The sequence below is a fragment of the Chiloscyllium punctatum genome, chromosome 1, assembly GCF_047496795.1.
Source record: "Chiloscyllium punctatum isolate Juve2018m chromosome 1, sChiPun1.3, whole genome shotgun sequence".
NCBI lineage: Eukaryota > Metazoa > Chordata > Chondrichthyes > Orectolobiformes > Hemiscylliidae > Chiloscyllium > Chiloscyllium punctatum.
The window spans coordinates 134,241,677-134,258,714 of record NC_092739.1 but is presented as its reverse complement, the minus strand read 5'-3'; the positions used below and the strand labels follow the sequence as shown (position 1 = coordinate 134,258,714).

Below are 17,038 nucleotides of genomic sequence, written 5' to 3'. Positions count from 1 at the left end.
CCATCCTCACCAGTCTCCAATGGGGAACCTTGTCAAATGCCTTACTGAAGTCCAAAATTATTAAACATCTACCGTTCTGCCCTCATCAATCCTCTTTGTTATTCTAAATTCTGTTTTCTTTTGTTTGTGTTTCAACCATAGTGTGTAAATAAATTCTGTTTTGCTTAAAACATAATGGTTTGACCAGCTGCATCTCTCCTGGAATATCCACTATACAACTGCCTTATAAAAAAAGGGTCTGGGCTACCTTCTTAAAATGCTTTGAGGGGGTCTGGCATGGTTCATAAATGGATATCATTCAATTATTATCCAAAATTATATTGCAGAGTTTCTCCCAATCCCAGCGTAGAGGGAGAAAATATAAAATTCAATTACCTACTTGCACACATAATTAATGCCTCTAGGCTCAAGGTCTTGGATCTTGCTACCTCCAGTAGCATCCACTCTACTCCACTCAGTAGCTTGGACGGCTCTACTTTTGTAAAAGGCCAGAACGATCAACCCTTTCTCCTTGCTGTACCAAATTCCAATATTTAAATACTATATCTCGCTGCACTCAATCCCCAGATTGCACGTTGGTTGCCGTCTTGTGACATGTCTTGCATTATCTTCTCTTCAGGAGGTGAGTTGCTCAGTTACAATTTTGTCTGCTGTGTTCTAAATCCTGGGGCAGATCAGTTCTCACACCATTGAAATTGACCCTCCATTAATTAAATGTTTGCTGTAATGTTGCCTTTACTGCAGTACTATATTATTCTCCACAACATTTCTGAGTCACAATTGATAAGTGGTACAAGTGACACACACTTCCTTTGCGTGACTGAAATACAGATCTGCTATTTCTTACAGACAAACTCACCTCTGCTCTGCTACCATTGGAGGCATATACTTTATTTTGGTTTTATTGTATACGTATACATCCAGCATCTGGCAAGGAATCAAATAAATTTTTGATTGCCATCGTGTAATTTCTATCAGAATGAGTGAATGTCAAATGGTAAAACTGGATTGTGATGATCCATGTGGTAGAGGCAGGTTTAACTGAGGTATGCAAGAGAGAAGTGATTATTATCTTAAAAGCAAAAATATACAGTGCTCCAGGAGAACGATGAGGGGGAATCGCTCTCTGAATTGCAGAGTGAGATGGCACAGACTCAACTGACAGAATGGTTGCCTTCTGTACTGTAACAACGCTGTAATTCTGAGAATCGTGAATGAAACATAACAAATATGCATTGCTATTGAATATATATCAATATTGCTCACACTTAAATAATTAGGGTGAGATCACTTGGATGAGACAGCAGAAAACTGCCTTAGTTTGAGCCATACCTTAACACAGGTCACTGATGTGACCAAAGGAATATAAAGGCTAAAAAAAAAAGAGCGCGAAACAAATTTTAATTTCATGCTTTAAATACATTACTTCAATTTCCACTGTACTTACAAGTAACAGTATAATATTTGTCAATCAGATTAATCTTCATATATTTTGGTTTAATCTGCATAATTTGTTAAATCAAAGCCTCAATATAATTTAATCAACAGGAATTTTAATATTCCATAGTCTCTACATTATAGATGTGAAGAGCTATGGAAGAAATGAGTGGGATTGGGGATTAAAATCGCAAATTAAAAAGTCCTCACCCTGGTTCTGGTCATATTGTACTGCACAGTTCGTATCACCACAAGAACTAGAAGACTTCCTAACGAGATTTCTGTCAGGACACGCTCAGCATACCAAGTAATATTCTTTAGTATCTATGGAGAGAAAAGAGTTGGAAATTTTTTTTTTTACAATTAGTGTAAATCACAGGCAAAGATATTCAAATTTTAGTAGCCAGTGTAAACAATAATTTCAAAGGAAAAAATGTATTATATTAAAAAACACTTTAATCATAATATCAAAGTTACAACACTCCAAATTGATTTTGTTTTTCAAATTAACGTACAACCCGAAGATATCTCAGGCATGCCAGCAATGAATGCAATGAAACCAAAATAAAACTGCAGAATGTAATAAACTATCCTCGTACACATCAGTGAATTCCAGTTGAAATAAACATGGAAAGTGCAGTGCTACAGTTGACAATATGAAGAACTGTAGAGTGCAAATCCATATGGGTAAGTGTTTGGTCTCATTTCTAATCTATATTATTAACTGGAATACTGAAATCCAGCATAGGTTTGCCATTTTAGTTGAAAACATTATAATGTGGAAAATGGTACAGAGGTTCATCATTCAGTTCATCTTGATGATGCTGTGCTCCAAAATCTCTCTTTTCATCTTTATCTATTTTATCACCATTTTTGGAATCAGGATGTACAGTTGTTTGCATTAAATTAAAAACTTTTTCTAGTCATTTATAGAGATAGATAGATCGATCCCTACAGAGTGGAAACAGGCCCTTCACCCCAAGTCCATACCAACCCTCCGAAGAGTATCCCACCGAAACCCATTCCCCAACCCTATTACTTTACATTTACCCTGATTAATGCACCTAACCTACACAACGCTGATCACTATGGGGCAATTTAGCAAGGCCAATCCACCTAACCTGCACATCTCTGGATTGTGGGAGGAAACTGGAGCACCCAGAGGAAACTCACACAGACAAGGGGAAAATGTGCAAACTCCAGACAGACAATCGCCCAAAGCTAGAAGCGAAACCGGTCCCTGGCACTGTGAGGCAGCAGTGCTAACCACTGAGCCACCATGCCACCCTAATATATACTTAACTCATTTAGTAGCTTGGAAAAGCATTGCCTCCTCTAGGTTACTACTATCTGAAAATGTGACCACTTTGTATTAAATTTCTAAATTCAGATCACTTAAGTAAATCAAGGAGGAGGAAGTGGTCTCAACTTCAAATTCAGGAGCACCTCACTCAGTACTCTCAATACAGTAACCTTCCTGCTACTGTTTTCTATCTGTTAGAAAAGGTTTTGCGTAAATCTCAACAAAGTAGGTGGTATCGTGAACAGTGGGGAAACTTATCAGAAATTGCAGCAGCACCTTGATCAGCTGGGGAAGTGGGCCGTGAAATAGCAAATGGAGTTTAATATAGATAAGTGTGAGGTGTTGCATGTTGGAAAGTCAAATCAAGGCAGCAGTTTCATGGTGGATGGCAGGGCCTTAATTAGTATAATGGAACACATCTTGGAATTCAGGTACATGGTTCTCTGAAAGTGAAGGCACAAGTTGACAGGGCAGTGAAGGTAGCTTTTGACACACTGGCCTTCATCCATGAGGACATTAAGTACAGAAGTTAGGAAGTTATGTTGCAGTCATACAGGATATTGGTGAGGCCGCACGGAATATTGTGTTCAGTTTTGGTCACCTTGCCATAGGGTGGATGTTATTAAACTGGAAAAAGAGTGGAGAAGAAATTTACAAGAATGTTGTCAGAACTCAATGGTCTGAGTTAGAGAGAGAGGTTGGACAAACTAGTACTGTTTCTTTAGAGCGGAGGAGACGGAGGTGGTATCTTATAGAAGTGTATAAGATGAGAGGCATGGATAGGATGAACGCACTCTGTCTTTTTCCCCCAAGGGTGGGGAATCGAGGACTAGGGACATCAGTTTAAGGTTAGAGGTCTAAGAATAAAAGGGAACCTGAGGGGCAACCTTTTTACACAAAGGGTGGTACACCTATGGAATGAGCTGCCGGCAGAAGTGGTGAGGCAGGTACATTAACACCATTTAAGTCATTTGGACAAATACATGGATAGGAAAGGTTGAGAAGTATACGGGCCAAGTGCAGGGAAATGGGATTAGTGTGGATGGACGTTTTGGTCTGCACAGACTAGTCTGGGCCAAAGGGCTTATCTCCATGACTTTGAGGTTATCTAATAATCTTTGTTGTCAAGATTGATGAAATTGATGTGCTGGAATTTTGGAAAACATCAAGATTGATAAGTCTCCAGGGCCATACCAGATTTATCCCCGGTTGCTCCAGAAAGCGAGAAAGGAGGTTGCTAAGCCATTGGCGAAGATCTTTACTTCCTCACTCTCGACGGAGTCGTACCGGAGGACTGGAGGGAGGCAAATGTTGTTCCTCTTTTCAAGGAGGGGTATAGGGAAATCTCTGGCAATTACAGACCTGTCAGTCTTACGTCTCTGGTCACCAAGGTTTTGGAAAGCATTCTGAGGATAGGATTTATGACAATTTGGAAAAGCATATAGAGTGATTGAAGGCAGTCAGCATGGCTTAGTGAGGGGCAGGTCATGCCTCGCAAATCTTATGGAGTTCTTTAAGGTGGTGACGAGACAGGTTGACGAAGGTTGAGCAGTGTATGTGGACTTCAGTAAGGCATTTAATAAGGTTCCCCGTGGCAGGGTCATTCATAAAGTCAGGAGGTATGGGATACAGGGAGATTTGGCTATCTGGATTCAGAATTGGTTGGCTGACAGAAGGCACAGAGTGGTTGTAGATGGAAAGTATTCTGCCTGGAGGTCAGTGATGAGTGGTGTCCCACAGGATGCTGTTCTTGGGCCTCTGCTCTTTGTAGGTTTTATAAATGACTTGGATGAGGAAGTTGAGGGTGTGTTAGTAAATTTGCCCATGACAAAGGTTAGAGGTGCAGTCAATAATATCGAGGGCTATTGCAGGCTGCAGCATGACAGACAGGATGCAGAGCTGGACTGAGAAATGGTAGATGGAGTTCAACCTGGATAAATGCACAGTGATGCATTTTGGAAGGTCGAACTTGAATGTTGAATACAGGATTAAAGACAGGATTCTTGATGGTGTGGAGGAACAGAGGGATCTTGGTGTTCAAGTGCAGAGAGCCTTCAAAGTTGCCACCCAAGTGGATAGGGTTGTTAAGAAAGCATATGGTGTTTTGGCTTTCATTAACAGAGGGATCGAGTTTAAGAGCCGCAAGGTTTTGCTGCAGCTCTACAGGACCCTGGTGAGACCATACTTGGAATACTATGTCCAGTTCTGGTCGCCCTGCTATAGAAAAGATACAGAGGGTTTGGAGAGGGTGCAAAAAAGGTTTACCAGAATGCTGCCTGGACTGGAGGGCTTGTCTTACAAAGAGGTGTTGACTAAGCTCGGACTTTTCTCTCTGGAGAGGAGAGGGAGAGAGGTGACCTGATTGAGGTATACAAGATAATGAGAGGCATGGATAGAGTCAATAGCCAGAGACTTTTCCCAAGGGCAGGATTGACTGGCACGAGGGGTCATAGTTTTAAGATATTTGGAGGAAGGTATAGAGGAGATGTCAGAGGTAGGTTCTTTACACAGAGAGTTTAGATTAGATCAGATTACTTAGTGTGGAAACAGGCCTTTCGGCCCAACAAGTCCATACCGACCCTCCGAAGAGCAACCCACCCAGACCCATTCCCCTACATTTACTCCTTCACCTAACAGTACAGGCAATTTGGCATGGCCAATTCAGCTAACCTTCACATTTTTGGACTGTGGGAGGAAACCAGAGCACCCAGAGGAAACCCAAGCATGAAAAGGGGAGAATTTGCAAACTCCATACAGACAATTGCCTGAGGCGGGAATTGAACCCAGGTATCTGGCGCTGTGAGGCAGCAGTGCTAACTACTGTGCCATCGTGCCGCCAGAATGCGTTGTCAGCGGTGGTGATAGAAGCAGAGTCATTAGGGACATTTAAGCGACTGCTGGACATGCACATGGATAGCAGTGAATTGAAGGGTGTGTAGATTAGGTTATTTATTTTAGATTAGCACAACATCGTGGGCTGAAGGGCCTGTTCTGTGCAGTACTCTATGTTCTATGTCATATTTTATTAAACATTTTATGTTTTCCACCAATCTGAATTATCCCTGATCAATGGAGGAAGGTCAAGTAGGAGCTTATTCTTCTAAATCTACATTGACTAGGTTATTAAAATGCAGATAATCCTCAAATTTACATCTGAAACTCAACCACGTTTTGTCATCGTTTTTGAATTTGGACACATTAGCCTATACATAATGTAACAGTACCTTCCTAGTCTTTACAGACACCAACATAATGATGGGCATAGTAGCTTGAGAAAATGAACATTTTGACAAGAGCCAGCAGTTGTAGTCTCCAACAGGTAGACAAAAAACTGACATTCTGTTCTCAGTCAACTGAGCTAATCATAACTGTAGTTATGAAGGTGTAGGCGTATACTCCTATACTCTTTAAGAGAGTGTGAAAGCTGGCAAGGACTTAACAAGCACAGAATTTGCTGAAAAAATTTAAAAATGTAACATTTGGCTGTGAAACAAATAGCTGAGATGTTTCTATGAGATGTATGCAACAATCCAGTTTCCTCCCACAATCCAAAAATGTGCAGGTTAGGTGAATTGGCCATGCTAAATTGTCCGTAGTGTTAGGTGAAGGGGTAAATGTAGGGGAATGGGTCTGGGTGGGTTGCGCTTCGGCGGGTCGGTATGGACTTGTTGGGCCGAAGGGCCTGTTTCCATGCTGTAAGTAATCTAATCTACTTCAAATTCTAATTTGGCCAATCTGTTTAAGTTATGCACCAAGATACCTAAATACAATCAAATTTGAATTGCACTGTCTTGATTACATCAAACCAATGAGATGATCTGACGTTCTGGGATATAAAAATCAGGCATTTTGAACAGTTAGCCAGAGCAGCAAAGAGCACCAAACACAGGCTGGCCATAGAATCGCTCTCTGAAAGGTATCTGTTCAAATGAAAGATGTGCAGAAGACCGAAGATCCAGAAAAATCTACAGAGAAAGATACAGAGGAGAATCGACACAGCTGACTGGTTTTGAGATTTGAATTTATTGTAAAACTTAATCGGGGGGTGAATCAGATCATTATTGTGTTGTAGAGTGGGAAGTAGATAAATTGATCAAAGAAAGTTTACAATGTAGATAGTTGTTTAATATCATTTTTTCTTGGAGTTAGAGAATAATTTGTTAATTTGTCTTTAAGTAGTGGGATATGGTAGTTCTTTGTCACTCATACTTTTACAGATTACGAAGCGAGGTGAGCTTGTGTGTGTCTGGTTTAAATTAGCATAAGGGTTTACCCAGTGCTGTAATACTGTTGATGCCTAGAATTGCTCATTTAGATTACTATAACACTGATCAACTCATGCAGACAAATGTACCATGTATGAGGTTCCGTAAAACCATATATTAAACCAAAACTAAATCAATTACAGAAGTTATTTTCTCTACTGTATCATAGCTTCTACCTACTAATTAGTTCCGCCCTTCCTTCCTTTCTTTCCTCCTGAGAAAGCACACACTTACATTAGACCAGACTTTTTCCATGATATCAATCCCAATTCCTGGATAGCTATTCTTCATATGGACCTGGGTAACGCGTCTTGTTCTTAAAACCAAACACTATCCTTCCACATTGGCAAGCACATCACAAATATGATTCAATATAAATAACTAGACAGTTGTTAGCAATATTTTTTTTTGAAAAAAGTATAGATCTACATCTAAGTGTCAGTGGACTAGAAACTTTACATTCATTCCAAATAATTAGGCATCAATGTCATGTCAGGCATTTGTTGCCCATTGTTAATTGCTCTTAAGAGGAAGATGAGTCACGTTCTTGAACAATTTCATGCTGTGTGGCAAGGATATTGATACTGGGTTATTAGGGGAAGTGGTTCAGGATTTTGATCCAATGATGATGAAATAAAGGAATTTTACTTCAAAATCAAGGGTGTAGTACTTGTTGGGCAAGCTTCAGGTATTGCTGATTCCATGTGCATCCTGACCTTTTTCTCAAGACAGTTGAGACTTCAAGTCGCTTCTGAAGAAACATTGGTGAACTACTGTAGACACTGGACCAACAGTACAGAAATTGATTGTTGAATTTGATGACTGGTGTGTCAGGCCAGCAGACTACTGAACCTTTGATGGTATTGTTAGAGTTGCAGTCATTGAGGCAAGTGAAAAATATTCCATCACACACATGACTTGTGCCTTTTAGATGGTGGGCAGACTTTGGGGAGTCAGGAGATGAATCACTTGCTGCACTGAGACTCTGAAAGGCTCTTGTCACCACATCACTTATGCATCTTGCCAGTTACATTTCAGATTAATGGCGATCCTGGTAATGTTCATGTAATACAGCTGAATACCAAGGGAAGGTGGTTAGATTCTCCATTGACAATAGCAATTATTTGTATGAGGTAAAGGAAACTTGGTTCTTATCAGCCCAAGCCTTAATATTGTCTCTGTCTTCCTGTACACAGACACTGAATGATTCATTCTTGAAATTGTGATGAATGCATCAGATCATCATGAAATCATCAGCAATCACCAATTCCTATGATAGGGGGATCTTTATTGCTGGTCCTATGAAGTTAAAGACACTTGGACCAGTGACACTGCTCCAGGATCTTAACTTCTTAATCTGTTCAGACATGGGCATCACTGACCAGGCCAACATTCGTCACAAATCCCTAAATGCCTTGGAAAATGTGGTGACAAGGTGCTTCCTTGACCTACAGTACTGTTAGGAACAAAGTTCCAGCATTTTGACCCAGCATCAGTAAAGGAATTGCAATATAGTTCCAGGTCAGGATGGTAAGTGGCTTGGAGGGGTACTCGTAGGTGGTGACATTCCCTTGCGCCTCTGGACAGGAGAGGTCACAGGTTTGGGAGATGCTGTTGGAGGAGCCTTTGTGACTGATTACATCTTGTGGATGATACACTATTTTGATGGTGAAAGTAAAGGCAAAATACTGTGCATGTTGGGAAACTAAATTAAAAACAAACAAAAAAATGTTAGAGAAACTAAGCAGCATCTGAGAAACGCAATTAGCATTTTGAGTCGGATATGGCTGAAGAAGAATCATCTTAGACTGAAAACATTAACTTTGTCAGACCAAACAGCATGACGTGCAAGGGATAAGCAGAGATAAACAATTCCACAGTCAATGATCAGATCTAATCTCTGCAGTCCTGCTACATCATCATGAATGATGGACATTTAAACAATTCACTGGAGGAAAAGAGTCTACAAACATCCCCGAGCGCAATAATAGGAATCCAGCTTCAGTGCAAAATACAAGGTTGAAACATTTTCATGGAATATGGTTATGGCTATTTGAAGTTAGTCATCTCAACTCCAGGAAATCTCTGTATGAGTTCCTCAAGGCCTAATCATCTTCAGCTGTTTTATCAATCACGTTCCCTCTATCATAAGGACAAACTGGGGATAGTTGCCGATGATTGCACAATGTTCAGCACCATTCGCTACTAGTCAGTTACTGAAACAGTCCATGTCCAAATGAATGATAGTCAGGCTTGGGTTGACAAATGGCAACAAATTGCACCACAGAAATGCCTCGCAATAACCATCGAAAACCATTGTCCGTTCACGTGCAATAATGTTAACAATACTGAATCCCCCACAATTAACATTCTGGGTTTACCATGGACCAGAAATTGAACTAGACTAACCATATAAATACAGTGCCTACAAGAGCAGGTCAGAGTCTAAGAATCCTTTATGCAGATCTTTCACAGGATCAGGGCAGCACTCTCCAGGCTAGCATTTACTATCCTTAATTGCCCCAAGAATCAACTATACTGTTGTGGCTTGGATGGGAACTAAGTGATGAAGGGCTTTTGCCCGAAACACCGATTTTACTGCTCTTTGGATGCTGCCTGAACTGCTGTGCTCTTCCAGCACCACTAATCCAGAATCTGGTTTCCAGCGTCTGCAGTCATTGTTTTTACCTATAAGTGATGATGTACCAATGTATGTGATTAGATTAGATTAGATTACTTACAGTGTGGAAACAGGCCCTTCGGCCCAGCAAGTCCACGCCGCCCCGCCGAAGCGCAACCCACCCATATCCCTACATCTACCCCTTACCTAACACTACGGGCAATTTTAGCATGGCCAATTCACCTGACCTGCATATCTTTGGACTGTGGGAGGAAACCGGAGCACCCGGAGGAAACCCACGCAGACACGGGGAGAATGTGCAAACTCCACACAGTCAGTCGCCTGAGGCGGGAATGTGCTGCCCTTGTCATTCTACATAGGCTTAGTTATGGGTTTGGACGATGCTGTAAAATTTCTGCAGTTCATTTTTTAAAATGCTACACACTGCTTTTACTGAGCATCGGTGATGGAGGGAATGGATGTTTGTGGATGTGGTACCAATCAAGCAGGCTCCTTTGTCCTGGATGGTGTCAAGGCAAGTGAGGAGTATTCATCACATTCTTGACCTGTACCTTGCAGATGTTGGACAAGCTCTGAGGAGTATGAGACAAGATACTGTATTCAGAAGGCGATGGCTTACTGCTATTATCGCTCGACCATTAATCCAGAGACCCAGGTAATGTTCTGGTAACGAGTTCAAATCCCACCTCAGATGGTGGGATTTGAATTCAATAAAAATCGAAAATTAAGAGTCTAATTATGAGCGTGAATCCATTGGGATTGTCAGGAAAAACCCATTGAGTTCATGAACGTCCTTTCGGGAAGGAAACTGCAGTCCTTATCTAGTCTGGCCGACGTGTGTCTCCAGGCCCACAACAACGTGGTTGACTCTAACTGCCCTCAGGGCAATTAGGAATGTATAAATGCTGACCTAGGTAGTAATGCCCTCATCCCATGAAAGATTTAAATAAAGGATTCATAGAATCTTGGATTTTTCTCCCTCAGGCATTGTAGGTCTACCTGCTGCACATGGACTGCAGTGGTCAAGAAGGCACAATCTCTTGCACAAAGGCAGCAAGGAATACAGAGGAATACAAAGGAATTTGCCCAGCCAGCAACACCCTCATTTCATGAGTGATTTTTTAAAAAATAAGAGCACTTTTATGACACTTCTCACAATTCAGTAGAGTTATGAAAAGATACAAGAGACAAAAGGCTTTACTGATGCGAAAGACCGATTTACTAAACTATGACATAAGTTGGCAAATTGTACAGCCACCTGAAGGCAAATCAGTGGATGACAATGGGAAGCATTCAGAGGAGGAGACTAAGGCTTAAAAAATAAGTGCTTCATAAAGAGTGAAACTATCAAATGACAACTTCCCTGGGCGCTAAAGAACATGCAGAGTAAGACAAAGAAAACCAGGGAAAGAAGGGCCAATCTACTGAGAACTCCATACTGGAGAAAGTCTGTATAGCCTACACACCTGGGATTACACCAGTGCTTAAACTGATGTGCCACACTGCACATTTGTAAGGCAGTCAGAATGCTTTTTGGCTCAATAGCAGCATCTAGTTAGTGGAGACTATTACTTGTGTTTATGGCAAATTAGCAACAAGCTTCAACTGTTCGTCAAATTCTTGTAACAGCTGCTCTTTCCCAGTTAACTGGAGTTAGACTGACCTTTCAGAGCCTCCAATGGCAGTCTTAGGCCCTTTCATGAGTTTGCACAACATACCGTAACAAATTTGACCTGGGGAGCCATTATCACAGTTTTCAGCAACCTTATAAAAACACCTTTTTTTTCCAAATATTCACTCAGGGTACATGTGTGTTGCTGGCTGGCCGGCCAGCATTTGTTGCCCATCTCTAGTTGCCCATAACCTGAGTAGCTTGGTATGCCATTTCACAGGGCAGTTTAAAGTCAACCACATTGCTGTGGGTCTAGAGTCACATGTGGACCAGACCAGGTGAGGATGGCAGATTTCTTTCCCTGAAGGACATTATGAGGCAGATGGGTTTTTCCTGACAATCAACAACGATTTCATGGTCATCAGTAGATTCTAAATTCCAGATTTGCTTTTATTGAATTCAAATTCCAGCAACCGCCATGGTAGGATTCGAAACCTGGTCCCTAGAACATTAGCTGAATTTCTAGATTCATAGTCTAATGATAATACCACTAAGCCAGCGCCTCTCCATTACCTATCTCCTACCCAGTTACTAACCAAGTAACCCTCATGTTGAGCTAGAACACTTCAAAACCAACCTGCACTTAAACTTAACCAGTTAACTCTAATTCACAGTGAACAGTTCTGATTGCATCTCCAAATCAAATATACTTCCACAAAACTGCACCCTCTTCTATTGTTGTATAAATTGTTGTTTCTTTTCTAAAATTGGTTTCTTGTGTCTCAGTCCTGATGAATGCAAGACCAAAAGTTTTGACTTCATAAAAACCAAAAGAACTGTGGATGCTGTAAATCGGAAACAAAAACAGAAATTGATAGTAAACCTTAGCAGGTCTGGCAGCATTTGTGGAGAAATATCAGAGTTAATGTTTCGGGTCAAGTGACCCTTCCTTTGATTTCATTTTTTTTTAAAAACGTTGTTTAAATTCTGTAGTACCAAACAATGAATTTATATTTAACATAATATTTAACATATCCAGCCAGTACTCAAAGATAACGAAGTGGAGTGTGCAGCAGTTGTCTATCCAAGAAACCACACCATGCTATCTTAAAGGGAGTTTCATCAAATTGTAGGCCACAGGATTCTGAGGGTTGGTTCAATATCCAAAATCAATGTCAAATTCTAGACAGTCAGGGGCCAACTAATCTGGAAGGTCACTGTATGCTTGAGACGTCTTGATCCTCTGAATTCCGGAGGGTGGGGGATGCTGAGTTTTGGCTGCATTCTGAATGCTAATTAATGTCCTCAGCTAACTGCACAGGTGTCATCCAGCCCGCCTCTCTGCCATCCAACATATCAGAGTCTGGTCACTCCAGTATCCTGATTCTTTTCTTCCTTTAAATATCTAAACCCCACAATTGAGCAATGGCTGCCCTTATGACAGCTGCAGTTCCATGGTAAAACATGTAGCACAAGATAACCATTTCTCAAACCTTCATCAGGCCAGATAAAAGATAGTCAATTCCTAAAAGAAGATCGGAGGCCTTTTCCACTCCATAAACAGGAACTGCATGTCATGATTGAGGCTAAGCACCTGACAGAAGAAATGTGTCATCAGGCCACACTACCATGGAGGAGATTCAACATAAATGTATTGCTCCAGAATCTGAAGGAAGAATGTTGTTATCTGCCTGTGAAGACACAGATACCTGGGCACCCTCCCTAAATGGAAGGCTCAATACCTTAGCAGCAACCCAGTCACTTTTCATCCCAGAAAAAAAAAAACAGTTGTGAGCTTTCTTTGAATATTTGTGACAGGTTATGAGGATGGGACCAAAGTGACAAGTGACTTGGCAGCGATCAGATGCTTATGACCAATACATGACCCATGTAGGACAACACTCAGCTGTTCTGTTCACTGTCCTAATTGGTCACTTCGGTTTCCAGTAATTCACTGGTCAGAATTCACTGGCAGAGCAAAAATGAATTCCCAGATAGAGGTGGTGAGTGGTATTTCACATGAAGCACCAAAGTTTTTCCAGCAAGGCGTCCATCTGCCACAGACCAATGAGATGTCTGAAACATCTATTCCTGTGCAGCCTTGGGGAAGAAACTATAGAGTAGATCCTGATGAAGGGCTTTTGCCCAAAACGTCAATTTTCCTGCTCCTTGGATGCTGCCTGACCGGCGGTGCTTTTCCAACACCACTCTAATCTAGACTCTGATTTCCAGCATCTGCAGTCCTCACTTTGCCAAAGAGTAGATCTCTTGCCAATCCTTTGCAGGTCAGCTGAGTCCTTAAACAAGGAACACATCATCCCGTAAGCCAAAAGGATCACATCCACGCCATCCAAGGTACTTTCAAATCAATTAAACACATTCATAAATGTAGGAACAGCTCCACAAATACTGAATATAACTGGCCAAACAAAGGGACAGCTTACACACACATTTTCTTAATTGAAGAACCACTATCAGGGCCTGTTGGCTTCCATTTGACGTTCTTCAATAGTAAGCAGAACTCATTTGTATGATTAAATCTATTCAGAACTCAAAAGCTCATGATCAACCCAATCAAATACCTTCACCTGATCAAGGTAAAGAAAAGCTCTAGACAGAGCAGTCTACTACGCAAAGTGCATTATGTCCCTGATAAGGTGGATACTATCGCAAATTCTCCGGTCCATGTTTGTGTCAGATTGGATGGGGTGAGCCATGTGGCCAGCACAGTTGCAAGGTGAGATGACAATGCCCTGGCAAAGATTTTGTAATCTGTACTGAGAACAGAAACCAGACACCAGTTCTTTAACAACTGGAGATCTCTCTTAGGCAGCAGTGAAATTATGGAACAAACAGAAATTGGTTAAGAAATTCAGTAGGTCTGGCAGCATTTGTACAGAGAAGCAGCAAAAGGGAACTCTGAAGAGGCGCAGAATCCTTAGAGTGCAGAAAGAGACCATTTAGCCAATTGAGTCTTCACTGACCCTCTGAATAGCATCTCTCCCAGATCCAGCCCTGACCTCATCCCTATAACCCTGCATTCAGCATTGCTAACCCAACGAGCCTGCACATCCTTGCTCATTGCAGGGCAATTTAGCATGGTCAATCCAATGCATGTCTTTGGACAACTGGAGGAAATTGCAGCATGTGGATAAAATCCACGCCAACACAGGGAAAATATGCAAACTCTACAAAAGACATTCACCCAAGGCTGGAATCGAACACATGTCCCTAGCGCTGTGTGGCAGCAGTGTTAATCACGGAGACATCTTGCCGCCGTTCAATTGGACTTGAAATGTTAACACTGTTTCTCTCTCAACAGATGCTGCCAACCCTGTTGTTTCGTCAGTATTTTCTGCATTTGCTTTAGACTTCCAGAATCCACAGTATATTGCATTTATTTGAGTGCAATTATGGCTCTGAGCTGAAGAGGAATCGCTCCAATATGATACCTTCCTCCAGAACACACACACAATAATTCCTAGGGTGTCCCACAATATCCTGAGGAACTTGATAGTTCACCTGTCCAGCCATGGAGACTTGCCCCTGAAGAACTAGTCAAAGGTGCCTGTCAACATCTCTGCGCTCAAAGAAGCAACCTGCAGCAGGTCCTTCCACAAATATTTGCAAGCATCCCCACTGCATGAATCTGGAAAAAGACAGGTTGGAATAGAAAGCTCTCATTTGGGCTCTAATGCCCTCCAGATAAGAGATAAGAAATCCATCATCTGCAAACAACACAAGGAACTGCTGATAAACCCCCTGCCGATTTTGTTAGTGATGAGGTGCGACACAGCTTATTTCCTTGAGGATCTGAGCCGCATCCTCACGTGTGGTTGCCTGAGCGCTTACTGGAAGTCCTGTGCAACAGGTCAATATCACTGAGGGGCAGACTGGGAGGAAGGTGCAACAAGTCAGTATCAGCATGAAGTGGATTGTGAGTGCAGACCTACACAGCTCAGGACATAAAGAACAGGATTCTTCTCCTCTGCAGTATATTCTGACTCAAAGAGCCTGCTGGAGAACAGCAAAGCAGAGCTTCCCCATAAAAGCCTGAAGGGCAAGGCGCAGATTGAGCAGTTATACCCTTGCACAAACTCTGCCTGATTTCTAAAAGGCTGATGAAAATGATACGAGCACAAAGCAGTAAATTAATTGGTAGGTAGTGTATAAGTTGCTTTTGTCCACTTTAAAGCTGGATTAAGGACAGGTAACAGATCTCTCTCATTTTTAAAATAGCACAACTTTCTATTTGATTTAAATTTCAGGTCAAAGTTTCTTTTTAAAACCATAAGATATGGGTCCAGGATTAGGATATCAAGTCTACATCACTATTCAATCATGGCTGATATGTTTCGCAACCCCATTCTCGTGCCTTCTCCCCGTAACCCTTGATCCCCTTACTAATCAAGAACCTATTTGTCTTAAACACACAATGACTTGGCCTCCACAGCCTCTGTGACAACGTGTTCTACAGATTAACTAGCTTTTGGCTGAAGAAATCTTCCATATCTCAGTTCTAAAAGTTTGTCCTTTCACCGATGCCTGGGGTGCTAGTCTCTCCTAGTAACAGAAACATTTCTGTAAGTCATGATTCTGTGAGTTTGACAATAGCAGACTGTTATGAAAGCAAAACACTTTACAGGCTGCAATGTTGAAATAATAAATGAAGATGCTGGAGAAGCTAACAGGACTGTGGAAACATTAACTCTGTTTAGGTTTCAAGTCCAATGATTTGATATTTATTCAAACCCACGTCCCAGAACACCAGCCTCAGATTCTGAATTCACAGGCCAGTGACATTACAACTATGCTATCACCTTCTCCAAACAATGTTTTTATGATATTTTACCTTTGATACTGATCCCATTTGTGTTCGCCGATCAAACATCTTAGTCTCTATGAAATGCAGACCAAAAGTGAAGGATAATTCAGAGCACTTTACTTCCTGATTTGCTAATTGAAATGCAAGCCCAGCTGGGGATGGGAGCCAGCTGTGCAATTTGGCAGCCACTCTTCATAAATTCCAGAGATTACAATTTTGAACACAATAGCTGTCAAGTGCTTCGTCATGGGATACAGTTGGGAAAACCATATATATATGCAATTCTTTCTCTGTCATTTCCTTGATTTTGCTATGCCAGCACTCAGCCAAAGGGCAAGTGATGTCAGATGCATAAATTATTAAATTAGTATCACATTAAAAAAACTCCTTAGAAAAATCTGCATGAATACTTTTGAACATTTTACACTGTAGTTTCCAGATCATCTAATATGAAATATACAATCAAACAAATTTTGTTGAGGTTTGGACATGTAGAGTTCAATAAAGTGGTTCACATTGGATGCGGTAAAACAGCTTTAACTCACCACTTCATGCACCGAACGGTTGAATGAATCTTCCTCAGTGAGGATTAGAAGAATAATGAGTGCCATGTACACATGGTGAGAATTACGTTCTTCAACACAATACAAAGTCTCAAGAATTGGAAGAACCTGCAAATCAAAAACAACACGTAATCTGAAATATACATAAAGGTTCATTACACATAATTAATTTCAATTCCATTTTCCCATCACCTTACCTGACCTGCCTTCCACTCTTTTTTTATAGAATTTTGATAAGTATTGTAGCTCAGGGTTGTGGTTCTGGATGTAAGTTTGCTCGCTGACCTAGGTGGTTTGTTTTCAGACATTTCATCACCATACTAGGTAACATCAGTGAGCCTCCGGTGAAGTACTGATGGTATGGCCCGCTTTTTATTTGTGTTTAGGTTTCC

At 41.2% G+C, this 17,038-nt stretch overlaps 1 protein-coding gene across 14 annotated transcripts in view; it reads right to left on the bottom strand.

The window, feature by feature from the left end:
* Positions 1-17,038, bottom strand: part of dym (dymeclin) — a 559,079-nt gene that overhangs the window by 332,685 nt on the left and 209,356 nt on the right. For all 14 annotated transcript variants that reach the window (XM_072574579.1, XM_072574628.1, XM_072574595.1 and 11 more), the window contains 2 exons: positions 16,629-16,754; positions 1,648-1,761 (listed from right to left, as the gene is read on the bottom strand). In XM_072574579.1, coding sequence (XP_072430680.1) covers positions 1,648-1,761; positions 16,629-16,754 — 240 coding nt within the window. The remainder of the gene's footprint in view (positions 1-1,647; positions 1,762-16,628; positions 16,755-17,038) is intronic.